The sequence below is a fragment of the Zalophus californianus genome, chromosome 8 (assembly GCF_009762305.2).
Source record: "Zalophus californianus isolate mZalCal1 chromosome 8, mZalCal1.pri.v2, whole genome shotgun sequence".
Taxonomy (NCBI): Eukaryota; Metazoa; Chordata; class Mammalia; order Carnivora; family Otariidae; genus Zalophus; species Zalophus californianus.
This window is the reverse complement of record NC_045602.1, coordinates 8,788,930-8,803,061: the sequence shown is the minus strand read 5'-3', so window position 1 is coordinate 8,803,061 and position 14,132 is coordinate 8,788,930. Positions and strand designations below refer to the sequence as shown.

Here is a 14,132-nt window from a genome sequence, read left to right as displayed (position 1 = left end):
TCCCGCTGAGCAGGGAGCCCGATGTGGGGCTCGATCCCAGGACCCTGGGACCATGACCTGAGCCAAAGGCAGATGCTTAACAACTGAGCCACCCAGGTGCCCCACCCAATGCTCTTTTGTTTTCTTATTTTCCTCAGTAACTTTTTTTTCTTCAAATAAAAAATATTTTTTGTTAGGTGACAGGATACATTTAGTTTGTTTAATTTGGCCTACAGATCTTAGACTAATGTACTTTTGAAGCTGTATTGTAAAATAAGCATTAAGGATTTTAGTCATCTGATATTGATAAATGATAAATAAGTTAATATGACTTAGATTGTGCTAGGTGAAATTGACAGTGTACTATAAAAATAATATGGGGTATATTTAAGATTCAGAAGTTTCTCTGTGTGCATATAGGGTGGCTTAAAAGTTTATATTTTATTTGCTAAGTTGGATTTGTTTGGTCCCACTTTTTTTTTTTTTTTTAATTTAAGTAGGCTCCACACCCCATGCGGAGCCCAGTGTGGGGCCCAAACTCACGATCCTGAGACTGAGAAGTGAGCTGAGTCCAGTCGGACACCTAACCGACTGAGCCACCCAGACGCCTCTGGTCCCACTATTTTTAGTTTTGTATCTGTATTTGGAGCTGTGGTAACACAAGGAGGAAATGTATTAAAAATTCATTTAAATAACATTTCCTGGTTACTTATCTATATGGCAGATACACAGAAATATGTTTCCTATTCTTTTGTTGTCTTAACTTTAAAACCTGGATGTTGTTGTGTTCTGTTAGAGGAATAACTTTATTAACTTTAAGTTCAGTAACGTTTAAAGTATAAATGTATCATAAAATTGTAATCCTGTCACTTATAAACTGTTGATTTGGGCAAGTTTTGTAACCTACCTTATAAGTACCGTTTCTATGCCTACTGGTGTGGGTATAACTATAGTACCTAGTTCATATATTGTTGTGAGGATTAAAATGTTGACTGCATGTAAAATGTTTTGCACAGTAGATGGCACAAAGAAGCCAAAAAAAGTTCCTATTATTAACAACAAATACTGTATTGACCTATTACATAATTTATGGCCAAGTTGAGTGCTAGGTATTATTTAAGGTCTGTGAGTGTGAACCCAAAATAACATCTTTAAGAAGGTTTTTGTTTTGTTTTTTAAATACAAGTAAGTACAGCAATTTAGCAAAACAGAAGTTCTAAGAAGGTGTAAAATAAAAAAAATTTTTTTTTTAAAGATTTTATTTATTCATGAGAGACAGAGAGAGAGAGAGGCAGAGGGAGAAGCAGGCTCCCAAGGAGCAGGGAGCCCGATGCGGGACTCGAACCCAGGACCCTGGGATCATGACCTGAGCCGAAGGCAGACGCTTAACCATCTGAGCCACCCAGGCGCCCCCGTAAAATAAAAAATTTATAATTTATAATTTAAGTAGCTCTGATGAAAGTCACTGATGACCTCCACATTGCTAAATTCTCAGCCTTGAGTAACTGTACTTACCAGTCACATTGACTATGGATCACTCTCTCGCTCTTGCTATACTCTGCCTGGCTTCCAGGATAACACAAGTCTTGATTTTCTTCTTTCTTTACTGATTCCTTTTTAGTCCCCTCTTATTCTCAATCTCTTAATATTGGTGTATCCCAGGACTCAGTCCCTTGGTCCTTTTTTACTTGTCTATACTCCTTTAGTAATTTTACCCAGTTTTATAGCTTCAAATATTACCCATTTGCTGACAACTCATTAATTTTATACAATTTTCAGCTATGGGGTAACTTGTGCTGCATTTAACAATTGAAATTCCTAGAATAGTGTCTCCATCATTCTGCTTATCACTTCAGACGTTCCAGGTTGGTGAAGTCTTTCCAAACTTTTTCCTTTTTTGGGAGGTGAAGGAGAGGAATGCTTTTTTTTTTAAAGATTTTATTTATTTATTTAATTGACACAGAGAGAGAGACAGCGAGAGAGGTAACACAAGCAGGGGGAGTGGGAGAGGGAGAAGTAGGCTTCCCACCGAGCAGGGAGCCCGATGCGGGGCCCAATCCCAGGACCCTGGGATCATGACCTGAGCTGAAGGCAGTCGCTTAACCAACTGAGCCACCCAGGCGCCGCGAGGAATGCATTTTATTTAGATATTTTAAAAACAGATATTTAGAAGTGGTTTATACTGAAAGTGAAAACAAGTCTCGTACTTCATTCTTGACAATTAAAATTTAAAAGGCGCTTCATTCAGGAAAAGTTAGGAAAATAGGAAATTACGTATGTATTTTCCACCATGATAATTATAATGGGAGAAGTTGGGTGTTGGCTTGTACCTCTTTATTCCAGAAGACAGTACTATAATGCACTGTTTACCTTCCTCTGATGCTAACTTTTCACATATAGACGACCACAGTCCAGTATTGGAGCTGATTCACGTTTCTCAGCCAGTAACATTAGCAATGTGGCTGATTTAGTAACTGGGTAAGCTTTGGGAGCTTAGCTTAAGACTTGATTGAAAGCTATATCTGACCTACCTAGTTATGCAGTTTTGTATAAAACTTGGGCAGTAAGACTTTTTCAGTGTCTCTTTTAGGGGCTGGGATTTTCATTCCAGCTACTCTTCTCCCAGTAATCAGTCTGGTTTTGGCCCTTTACCACATTTAGGCCCTTTGAAATTCTCAGTCATTGGTTTTACTGTTCCCTGCCCTCAAATCCTCTAGATCTTTGTGCCTTTGGTTCCTATTCATTATTTGGCATTTTTCTCTCTGGTCTTTGAGTATTTTGTGGTGGTGGTGTTTTGTTTTGTTTTAGCATTTTTATTTTTTATTTTTATTTTTTTTAAGATTTTATTTATTAATTTGACAGAGAGAGACACAGCGAGAGAGGGAACACAAACAGGGGGAGTGGGAGAGGGAGAAGCAGGCTTCCCGCGGAGCAGGGAGCCCGATGCGGGGCTCGATCCCAGGACCCCGGGATCATGACCTGAGCCGAAGGCAGACGCTTAACGACTGAGCCACCCAGGCGCCCCTGTTTTAGCATTTTTAAATGTTCTTTTAAAAGAACTTTTAGGGGCACCTGGTGGCGTAGTCGGTTAAGCATCCGACTCTTGATTTCAGCTTAGGTCATGATCTTAGGGTTGTGCAATTGAGCCCTGTGTTGGGCTCCATGCTGGGCATGGACCTGCTTAGGATTCTCTCTCTCCCTTGCCTTCTGTCCCTCCTCGTAGCTCATGCCCCCCCCCCCTTTAAAAAGCCAAACCAAAGCAAAACTTTAAATGTTATCCTATCATTTCTATGCATTTGGAGGTGATGAAAGGGACAAATAGTGTTAATTTTCTTCATTGCTTTAAAGTTTTTGTAGTTTTGGTAGTTTGGAATTCTTTTTAAAATTTCTTTATCTTAGCTTAGTATCACTTTCTAAGAAGAGAATCAGAGTTGAAATCACAGACACTGAAAAAAAAAAATCTCACTACCTAAGGTTTATATAAAACTACATAACAAAGAAGGTCATAGACATAGGCTTTCAGTTAAGTCCTGAGCTAACGCAGCCACTGGATCTCAGTATTAATTTCATGTACTGAAAATACTGGTATCTTAAAAAAATTCATAATTTGTTTCTTAATAAATGATGCTAAGTAGAATACATTTCATATGTGAAAATTTATAAATATAAAACCTCACGTATATATGTAAATTTGTAAGTATATATTACCCCCTACATTTTCTTCAAATATAAATTATTAGCAGATCAAAGTGTTCAAAAATACTGTATAAAAATAAAACTAAATGCACAAATGAGGTAGTATTTGATCTTTAAAAAAATGGCTTAAAAAAACAAAATGGTATTGATGAGTTGAATATTTGCTCTAGAACTGCTGAAAAAGCTCTCTGACTCTACACTGGTGGGGGATGTTATGGGAAAAATTTATAAACTATTTTGAGATTTTCTTCTTGACTATGTAATCTTTACATAATCCCGTCTTGTTGTGATAGCTTGTGGGGAGGATGTGGGGGTAAGCAAGGATTCAGTCATTTTACTAATGTGAAGCTGTAGTTCTTTTTTTCCAAAGGATTTTTTCTTCATAATATGTAGATGGAAATTTTAATGTAATTACTTTTATCATATCTGTATGAAGTGTTCATATGCCGTTTGGTTGAAAAGTCTCTGAACTAGAGGAAGATATTTATTCTTGTAATAGAAGCTTTTGCCTTGTCAATTAAAATTTTTTCTTCTTGTGGAGGTTAATGGAGGTACAGAAGAAGGCTTTCCAAATAAATGTACCTTTCTTTGATTTAAAGTCAATGATTATGGATATATCTAAAAATATAAGTGATTCAGATTTTACAATTTAAACTTACCAAGTAGCAAAATTATACCAAAAAGATATAGCAATAATTTGGTACTTAAAAATAGCCTACTATGCTAAAATGCTGGAATCTTTAAAAAGCAGTTCAACTGTCCTGGAGAGGGGAATTGTGGGTATGTGTGGGATCTCAAAGTGTGAATTTAACAATCTCAACTTCACTGGAAGTTGGATATTTATTATTTTTTTAGTGTTGTTTTTTTTTTTCTTTCAGTTTGAGAGAATTAAGATTGTTTTATATGGGGGGCCGCCTGGGTACCTTAGTCTTTAAGCTTCTACCTTTGGCTCAGGTCATGGTCCCAGGGTCCTGGGATCGAGCCCCACATCGGGTTCTCCGCTCGGTGGGAAGCCTGCTTCTCTCTCTCCCACTCCCCTGCTTGTGTTCCCTCTCTCGCTGTGTCTCTCTGTCAAATAAATAAAATCTTTTTTTTTTAAAAAAGACTGCTTTATATGTCTGTTTTATATATAGTGGGCTATAAAGAATTTTAATTGTGATAAAACATATATGTAGTTTACTCTTAACACCTCTGCCCTTTCTGGTTTTTTTAAAAAGATTTTATTTGAGCGAGAGAATGAGAGAGAGAGCACAAGCAGGGGGAGCAGCAGAGGAAGAGGGAGAAGCAGGTTCCCTGCTGAGCAGAGAATTCCATGTGGGGCTCCATCCCAGGACCCTGCGATCATGACCCAAACTGAAGGCAAATGCTTAACCAATGAGCCACCCAGGCGCCCCTGCCCTTTCTATGAATAAAGAATATTTTCAGAAAATGTGGACAAAATTTTTAAAGAATGAAAAATAAAAATATGAAGTATAACTGGTAAACATAGTATGTATAATTCCTCTGTAATTCGTAAATTAAAAAACTCACATTGCTTTGATTTTCCCCTTACTCAGATCCCTAAAAGGCGTCTTTATTGCTGTTTTATTTTTTGCAATCCTTCAGCTCTTTCAGCTTCTTATTTACTCTTCTAGGCTCTGGTCAGTGTTAGTCTGGTCGTTGAGACTAGGGTGGTGAGTTAAGTATATTGGACCTTTAAGTTTTAGGTAGTATTTACTATGTCATTTCCTAGTAGCATGACCTTGGACAAGTCAAAGTCACTTAATCTCTCTAAGCCTTAGTTTATTTTTAAAATGAAGAATATTTTTTCAGGCCCTCTTTAGAGTTACTTGGAGATGAAACCATATATGCCGTAGTCTTTTAGAAATACTGTTACCTTCACAAGCATATCCATTGAGTAGACTTTGTTTCTTACTATTTTTTTCACCCCCAACAAGTTATATGTAGGTACTTTTTCTTATTTTGATTATAAATTTAATGTGTGCTTGTTGTAGAAAGTATGAAAAATATAGAAAACTTAAAAAAATAGAAATCTGAACAATGCCTCATCTTATTTTTATGTTTTTAGGGGAAATTTAGTTTTGAGGCTGAGTTCCCTGAGGGGAAGGATAGTTGGTGTCATATTTATTGTTGGATTTTTCTGTTCTTTGTATGCATTAGGCAAAAAAAATAATGCTTTTTCAGGGAATGGGAACTTTCTTAGTCTGGGTGTATTTCTTTTTTTTTTTTTTAAATGATGTAAATTTTAGATGTACAGCTTTATAATTTGACATCTGAATACACTCCAAAGTGATTACCACCACAAGTGTAGTTACCATCCATCACCATAGAGTTGACCCCTTTACCAATTGTGCTCACCTCCTGAACCCCTTCTCTTCTGGTAACCACTAGTCTGCTGTCTGTATCTGTGAGTTAGTTTTTGATTTGTTTTTAGATTCCATACATAAGTGGAATCATAGGTTATTTGTCTTTGACTTATTTCACTTATCATAATATCCTCAAAGTCCATCCATGTCATTGCAAATGGCAAAATTTCATTCATTTTTATGACTGAGTAGTATTCCATTTTGTATACACTATCTTCTTTATCCATGCATCTATTGATGGACACTTAGGTTGTTTCCATATCTTGGCTGTTGCAAATAATGATGCAGTTAGTTTAGGGGTGCATATATCTTTTCAAATAGGTGTTTTCATATTCTTCAGATCAATACCCAGAAGTGGAATATCTGTCTCACATTGTACTTCTATTCTTTATTTTTTGAGGAATCTCCATATTGTTTTCTGTTGTGGCTGCACCAATTTACAATTCCATCAATAGTGTGTGAGAGGGTTCCTTTTTCTCCACATCCTCTCTGACATGTTATCTCTTGTCTTTGATAATAGCTATTCTAATAAGTTTTAGGTGATGTCTCATTATGGCTTTGATTTGCATTTCCCTAGTTATTAGTGACATTCAGCATCTTTTCATCGTACCTGTTGGCCGTGTGTATGTCTTCTTTGGAGAAATGTTTCTTCAGATCCTCTGCCCATTTTTTAAATCAAGTTTTTGGTTTTTTTGTTGTTGAGATGTATGATTTCTTTATATATTTTGGATAACAACCCCTTATTAGATATGTGGTTTGCTGATCCCCCATTCAGTAGGTTTTCTTTGCTGTGTAGAAGCTTTTTGGTTTGAAATAATCCCATTTGTTTATTTTTGTTTTTCATTCCTTGCCTTTGGAGTCAGATACATGAAGATGTCACTAAGACCTGTGTGTAGAAGCTTACCACCTGTGTTTTCTTCTAGGAATTTTATGGTTTCAGGTCTTATATTCAAGTCTTTAATCTATTTTGAGGTAATTTTTGTGTATGGTGTAAGGTAGTGGTCTAGTTTCGTTACTTTGCAGGTAGCTACCTAGTTTTCCCAACACCACTTATTGAAGAGACTGTCCTTTCTCCATTATATGTTCTTCCTCCTTTGTCAGAGATTAATTGTCCATATATGTGTTAGTTTATTTCTGGGCTTTCAATCTGTTCTGTTGCTCTGTGTGTCTGTTTTTGTAGCAATACCATACTGTTTTGATTACTGTAGCTTTGTAGTATAGTTTGAAATCTGGGAGCATGATGTCTCCAGCTTTGTTCTTCTTTCTCAAGATTGCTTTGGCTCTTTGGTAACTTTTGTGGTTCCGTATGAATTTTACAGTTATTTGTTACAGTATTATGAAGTATGTCATTGGAATTTTGATGGGTATTGCTTTGAATCTGCAGATTGCTTGGGTGGTATGGACATTTTAATAATATTAACTCTTCTAATCCATAAGTAGTGAATATCTTTCCATTTATTTGTTTCTTCTTCAGTTTCTTTCAGGAGTGTCTTATAGTTTCCAGTGTGCAGGTTTTTCACCTTGGTTAAATTTATTCCTAGGTATTTCATTCTTTTTGATGCAATTGTAAATGGGATTATTTTCTTAATTTCTTTATAGTCTGTGTTTGTTAAAGTCAAAAGCTTGGTGAAATTTTACTGGACATTTGAAGAGAGAAAGGAAGACATCTGACTAGCAAAAATAATAGTGGGTGCATATTTTCTTTTTAAGATTTTCTTTTTAAGTAATTTCTACACCCAATGTGGGGCTCAAACCCATAATCCTGAGATTGAGTCACGTATTCTACCGGCTGAGCCAGCCAGGCACCCCAGGGGATGCATATTTTAAAATGACATTTTTCTAGGGGCATGTCAGTGGCTCGGTTGGTTAAGCATTCAGCTCTTGATTTTGGCTCAGGTCATGATCTCAGGTTGTGAGATTGAGCCCATCCTAGGGCTCTGTGTTGGGTGTGAAGCCAGCTTAAGATTCTCTGTTGCTCTTCCTCTGCCCCTCCCCACCTCTCCAAATAAATAAATAAAGACCTACATACATAAATGACATTTTTCTAATGGCTAAAATAACAAAGGAAAACATGATAGGATCCTTCATAATATTTTCTGTCAGAAGTTAGCAAACAAGTTAGGGCTGTTAGATATGGAGCCACTGGACAATATCATATCAAAGTGGATTGATATTTAGCAAGAACAACATATAATAAAATTTAAAGACTTTTTGAATACTTGGAAATTGTAACAACTTTCTTCTTCCTTTTTTATTTTTTGTTAAACAGGATGGCTTAAATTCCTTGGTCCTTGATTTGGATTTTCCTGCTTTGAGAAAAAACAAGAATATAGATAATTTTTTAAATAGATGTGAGTAAACTTTATATTTGATCCTATCACTATACTTTTGATGAGGTTTATATGACAGTCTATACATTATTAACCTTAAGTATTTTTTAGCTTGCTATTTGAATACTAGCATTCTTTATTTTCAAAGCAAAACCGCAGAACTAGTTGCAGTTTGTAAAGTAGGTAGAGTTCAAGATTTTGTATAAATTATTAAGACTAATGATTTCAGGATAGGTTATTTATGGCAGCTCAAAGAGTACTTTTAAATTCATATTAACAATATTAAGAGTTAGGTTTACATTACCCAGGAGACTTAATGAGCTTTATGTTTATATAAACATAGACATTTCAATCTAGCTAATGAAAGATAATGTGATAACAACTATTGTCATATATGCAGTAACTTAATGTTTGCCAGTATTGATGTTGCAGTGAAGGTGTAAATGAGGTTGAAGTCTAAGGATAAATTCTCAAAATAATTCAATATATAGTTTATATCAACACAGTAAGCTTTTTAAGTTGGAATTGTCAGAGACTGGGCTATTTTCATAATTAAACAATCTTGTCTATAGTTATCATACCTATAATATGTGATTACTACTTTTCAAAGTAGGCTACTAAAATTTATTACTAAGATTAGCCTTGCAAGTAATGTCATAGCAGCTCTCTGTCATGATTCAGAATATACTCTAGGACTGCGTGGGTCATCACTGTTTTAGCTGTCATCTTGTCAAGCAACAGAGTCAGAAATGGAATAGCTTAACTGCTCCTTTTTGGTAGTCAGTATTGTTTGTCTTATGTGTTAATAAACCATAGAGTTTTGGTTCTTTGATGTAAAGTTAGTATGTGTCTTGGATTTTTAAATAGTAACCTTTGAAAACTGACAGATTTAGCTAAAAACTAAACCCAGTTTCTTGAAATAAAAATCTGTTTACAAATATAGTGATTATTTAAAAGTATTGCTTATAAGTATGACCTTTTTATTGCAGATGAGAAAATTGTGAAAAAAATCAGAGGTCTACAGATGAAGGCAGAAGACTATGATGTTGTTAAAGTTATTGGAAGAGGTGCTTTTGGTGAAGTGCAGCTGGTAAGAAAGTGTTGTTTTATTCTGTTATTTTATTTTTGAAGACAGGGTTTTATGAAATATTATCAGTAGCCTCTGAGTAGATCTTATTTTTATGCCCAGCCATGTCAGAGTTAGTTTTGTGAGCTTGGTCAAGTCATTCCATCTCAGAGAACCTGAGTGTCTTCATCTATAAAAGGAGGTACTTGTAAACGATAAACACCAGATCTCTTCCAGCTCTGAAACACTGAGATTTAGAATATATTAGGCCAACTTTATTTCACACATGACCTGTCTAGCAGCTAATATTCCAAGAACTATTGTTTTTATTTAATGTGTTAAGATTAATATTTTGTTTAATTAACTGAGATTTATTTAGATATATACCCAACAAAGACATTTTAATATGAAATTTATTTTTGCAGACAAAAGTGGTACCAACTGGAAATATTATAAATGTTTGTAATAAATATTTCATTTCTATATTAATTAGGAACTGTAATAATATTCCTGTTTTCATCACTTGAGTATGAAACTCCACTGTTTTGTGCTTACAGATTATTGTCTTTGGTCAAATTATGGGGTCACTCAACAGTGTTTTTCACTTAACAGTGTTCTACTTTTTTTGATGGAGCTTGAGAAAAGCACTGCTCACTGTGTATCAGCATGGCTTCTTTGGGAACAAGTCATGACAGACTAACTTTTGTCTGTCATCTCTTTCATTTCTTCTTTCTTTGAAGGTCTATTGAACTTGTAGATCAGGGTGGTGTAATAGGTGTCATACACATCTATTAGATATTTCAGAAAGTCTGATATACTTGAAGAGGATATGGAAAAATGTCAGTGAATAAGGATATCAGTCTGCAGCTTTGCATAGCCAATGAAGTTTATCTGAGGCGTGATTATTGCTAATTGTAACTAATAGATGTATTCTAAGGAGGCTGATGAAGGCATAAGTGGTACCTGGGACAGAGATCCCCAGGGACAGGTTTGTTCTCCTCCTATTCATGGTTTTATTAATGAGGCATTTATTGTATGGAGGCAGTGGTAACATGTTGAATAATTTTACAAATGAGTTAAAACTGAAGTATGAGGATGTTTTCAAATGATAAGCCAAAATCCAGAAATAATCAGTTGGGAAGGTCATTGGCCAGACAGAAGAAGTGAAATTTAACCAGAGTAAAGACCTGTACTTACATGTGAAGAACTCAAGAAGTTGATTCCTTAACAGTAATTATGAATTAAAGAACAAATTTCCTTGAATGTAAACCAAAGCAAGAATCGTTGGTGATGTGGCTGCCCAAAACAGTAAAGAAAGTTTGGATTGCTTTGATATAGTCTTTCTCTATTTTGAGATGACTGGGCCATACTGCATCATTTATTCCTTCTAGATGCTCTCTTGCCCTGTTTTAAAGGGCACATTAATAGAGAGTACTCGAGGGATGAAATGCTCAGGGACTTGAAACAATGCCCTCTGAGGTGTGGTGGAAGGAATTGAGAAGTTAACATGGAGTAGATTTGAGGAGTGGGCTGCCTTTGAAACTAATGTGATTTTTGTTTTGTTTTGAGTCAGTGAAAGTGGTGAAGCTTTGGCTAGTAGAATGCCCATGGGACGAGGGTCAGAGATTAGATTTTGTGACAGTTGAGTTATGGAAGGTTCTGTAAGATAGGGAAAATATAAAGTAGTTGAATCCTTCTTCTGCCATGGTCTAACTCAAAGATCATGGTGAGTATAGACAAGCTTTGCAATCTCCTGGAGTTCCAAACTATAGAATACAGATGATAATACCTATGTAATGGGGTTCTTGTAGGGGATTATGTGAATTAAAAATAAGTAAGCCTAGCTATAGTGTTCCTTAAGTGTTAGCCACTGTTACTATTGCCTATTTGATACATAGATTAATACTACAAGTATGTAAAATAAATACATGTTTCTTCATACTCAGGATTTAGTGTAGATAAAGAGGAGAGACTAGAATTTGGAGTTCTGTTTTTTGAAGGAAATATGACAGATCCTGACTTGTCATGTTTTTATGGCAATGTAGTCATTGTTCTGCGTTAGGGGAATTTGATCATTCAATTTCAGTACATTCAAGAAAGGAAAAGAAAAGGCTTTTACTTTTGTTAATTTTGCATTCCAAATTTTATTTTGTCCACAAAACGTGCAGAAACAAAGTCACATGTTTTTAAAAATGAAAAATATTTTAACATTCCATTAATCTGATGACCTGACCCAAGAACTTGGAGCATGTTTGTTTTGGCTTTAGCTCTTGGTTCTGTTACCTTTGGCGTGGACTTTTTTAAAAGAAGGATGAGATTGAAAAGGAAAAGTCCAAGTGCTTCTTTCATAGTCTTTTAAAGTTGCTTTGTATGTTGTAGATAAATTGGTTTGACAGATCTGTAGGCAGTGTTCCACATTTGGCACATCTTTATGATTATGTTTTTCTAGTCATCTGAAGAAAGTTTTACAATAGTAGGTGCAAATTTCTTTCCTTGTGAAATACTTTTTTAGCCAAGTTAAAAATACCACAAAGGGCCCAACCAGTCAGTTTCTAAAAGAAAATTCTTGTTGTAAAAGTAACTTTGTTGTGTCACAGCAGCCATACCATAGTATTTAAGAGCTAGAATCAGACTACTTAAAGTTGAATTCTAACTCTGACTAGCTGTCAGTGCAGACAAGTTACTTAATCACTTTGCACCTCAGTTTCTTATCTGTTAAATGAAGATAACAATGACACTTTTACCCCATAGGGTTACTGGGAGAATTAAATGTAATTAAATTTGGAACAGTTCTTGGAATATATATAGTAAGTGCTTAGTAAATGTTAGCAGTTCATTGTCACACAGAAAATGGTTCATTTATCCATCCATCAATGAATAATCAGTATCTGTTACATTTCAGGAGCTGTGCTAGCCTTTTAAAGATACAATAGAATAGCTTCAATCTTTCTGGAAGTGGTAGTTTTGTGGAGGAGAAAAGAATTTTACTTTAAACAAGTAAAGTATTTTCAAATTATGATAAATACTTGAAGGAAAAGATCTGATGTTATGAGAGAGAAAAATGGAGGGTTGTGCTTAATTCAGGTGTGGGTGTTAGGAAAGGCCTCACTATGAGAAAATGACAATGGAGATATGATGTAAAGGAGGTAGTCACATGAAAAAGAGGGAGTGGGGCGGGAGTCAAAAAACAGAGGGAATAGCATGTGAAAATGTCATGAGTCAGGAAAGTGCCAAGTCATTTAGTTTATTTGGGCATAGGTTTCCTCACCTAAAGAAGGCATTTTCTGATAGATTGAAAAGTTTCATAATTCGAGGAGGGCAAAATTGGTTTAGTTTATTGTCTTTTTTTTCCTACCTATAGAGGTGATGTACATTTATGTTTTTATATCATGAAAAGTCTGGGACATGGATGATTTTTATCTGTTATCACTATTGTCTTTGGATTCTACTCTTTTTGGATTGTTTTTCTCATCTCATTTTTATGGACAATAATATTATTCAGTATAGTATATTGATTAAGAGCAGTAGTTTGGCAGAATAGTCAACTACTTTTGTTTCCATTCTACAGTATATAGATTTCCTGTCATCAAAGGTTTAATTTCCTGATCTTGGAATAGCACTAATAATAGAACCTAACAAGATTTTTTGTGAGGATTAAATTAGGCTATGCATGTGTGGTACTTACCGGGATCTGGCACATTGTAGGTATTAAGTAAATATTATCTGTTGTCACTTTCGTCAGTTTCTATGCATTTATGAATTTAAATGTTTTAATTTTAAATAATCAGAAGTCTTGCTCTAACTTTTATATGTATTTATATGTGTTGGTTCCCTAGAGCCACCATAACAAAATACCACTAACTGTGGCTTAACCAACAGAAATTTATTTTCTCATAGTTCTGGAGGCTACAAGTTCAACATCAAGGTGTTGGCAGATTTGGTTTCTCCTGAGGCCTCTCTCCTTGGCTTGTGGATGGCCACCTTCTGTTGTGTCCTGACATGGTCTTTCGTCTGTGCTTGCATGTGGCTGGTGTGTCACTCTGTATGTCCTAATTGCCTGTTCTTAGAAGGACACCAGTCACCTAATAGCCTCATGTTAACTTAATCACCTCTTTGATGTCCCTGTCTCCAAATAGTCACATTCTGAGGTACTAAAGGTCAGGGTTTTAAAATATAACAGGGGTGGGGGCAGCATGCAGCACACAGTTCATCCTGTAATAGTGTGTATGTATGTTGGGATGAACTTTTCAGTGAGATTACTTTTTTGAACAGATATGCATGCTTACTTCGTTTATGGTTATTCACATACCTTGCACATAATCTTCTTTTCTTTGAAAAAGAAACTTAAAAATTCTAGCCTTGCAAATGTGTTCTTAAGATATTTAGTCTTGATCTCTATTAATAGAATTATACATTGTTCTTCAATATTCCCTTGGTTAATTGATTAGCAAATGTTTATGTAATGTCTGGTACCATTATAAGCATTGACAATACATTGTATAGGTAAACTACTCAGACAAGGTACCTGCATTCATGGAGGTTTTATTTTGAGCTAGCTGCTATTAAAGTTTCAAAAAGAAATTGTGGTCTAGGTTCTAAAAATAGAGTTCTAAGTTAACTTAAACGTAGTGCATATTTGTTGGAAATTACCTAATTATGATTCTTTATTTGGAGGAGATGTATAAAAACAAGACT

General features: G+C 35.2%; 1 protein-coding gene across 8 annotated transcripts in view; it reads left to right on the top strand.

Annotated features, from left to right (window-relative positions):
• ROCK2 (Rho associated coiled-coil containing protein kinase 2) overlaps window positions 1–14,132 on the top strand; it is a 149,791-nt gene that overhangs the window by 53,363 nt on the left and 82,296 nt on the right. For all 8 annotated transcript variants that reach the window (XR_003524518.1, XM_027620937.2, XM_027620938.2 and 5 more), the window contains exons 2-3: window positions 8,311–8,392; window positions 9,361–9,461. Coding sequence is in view for 7 of the 8 variants with exons in the window: in XM_027620937.2 (XP_027476738.1) it covers window positions 8,311–8,392; window positions 9,361–9,461 (183 nt within the window). In the remaining variant the exon portion in view is untranslated. The remainder of the gene's footprint in view (window positions 1–8,310; window positions 8,393–9,360; window positions 9,462–14,132) is intronic.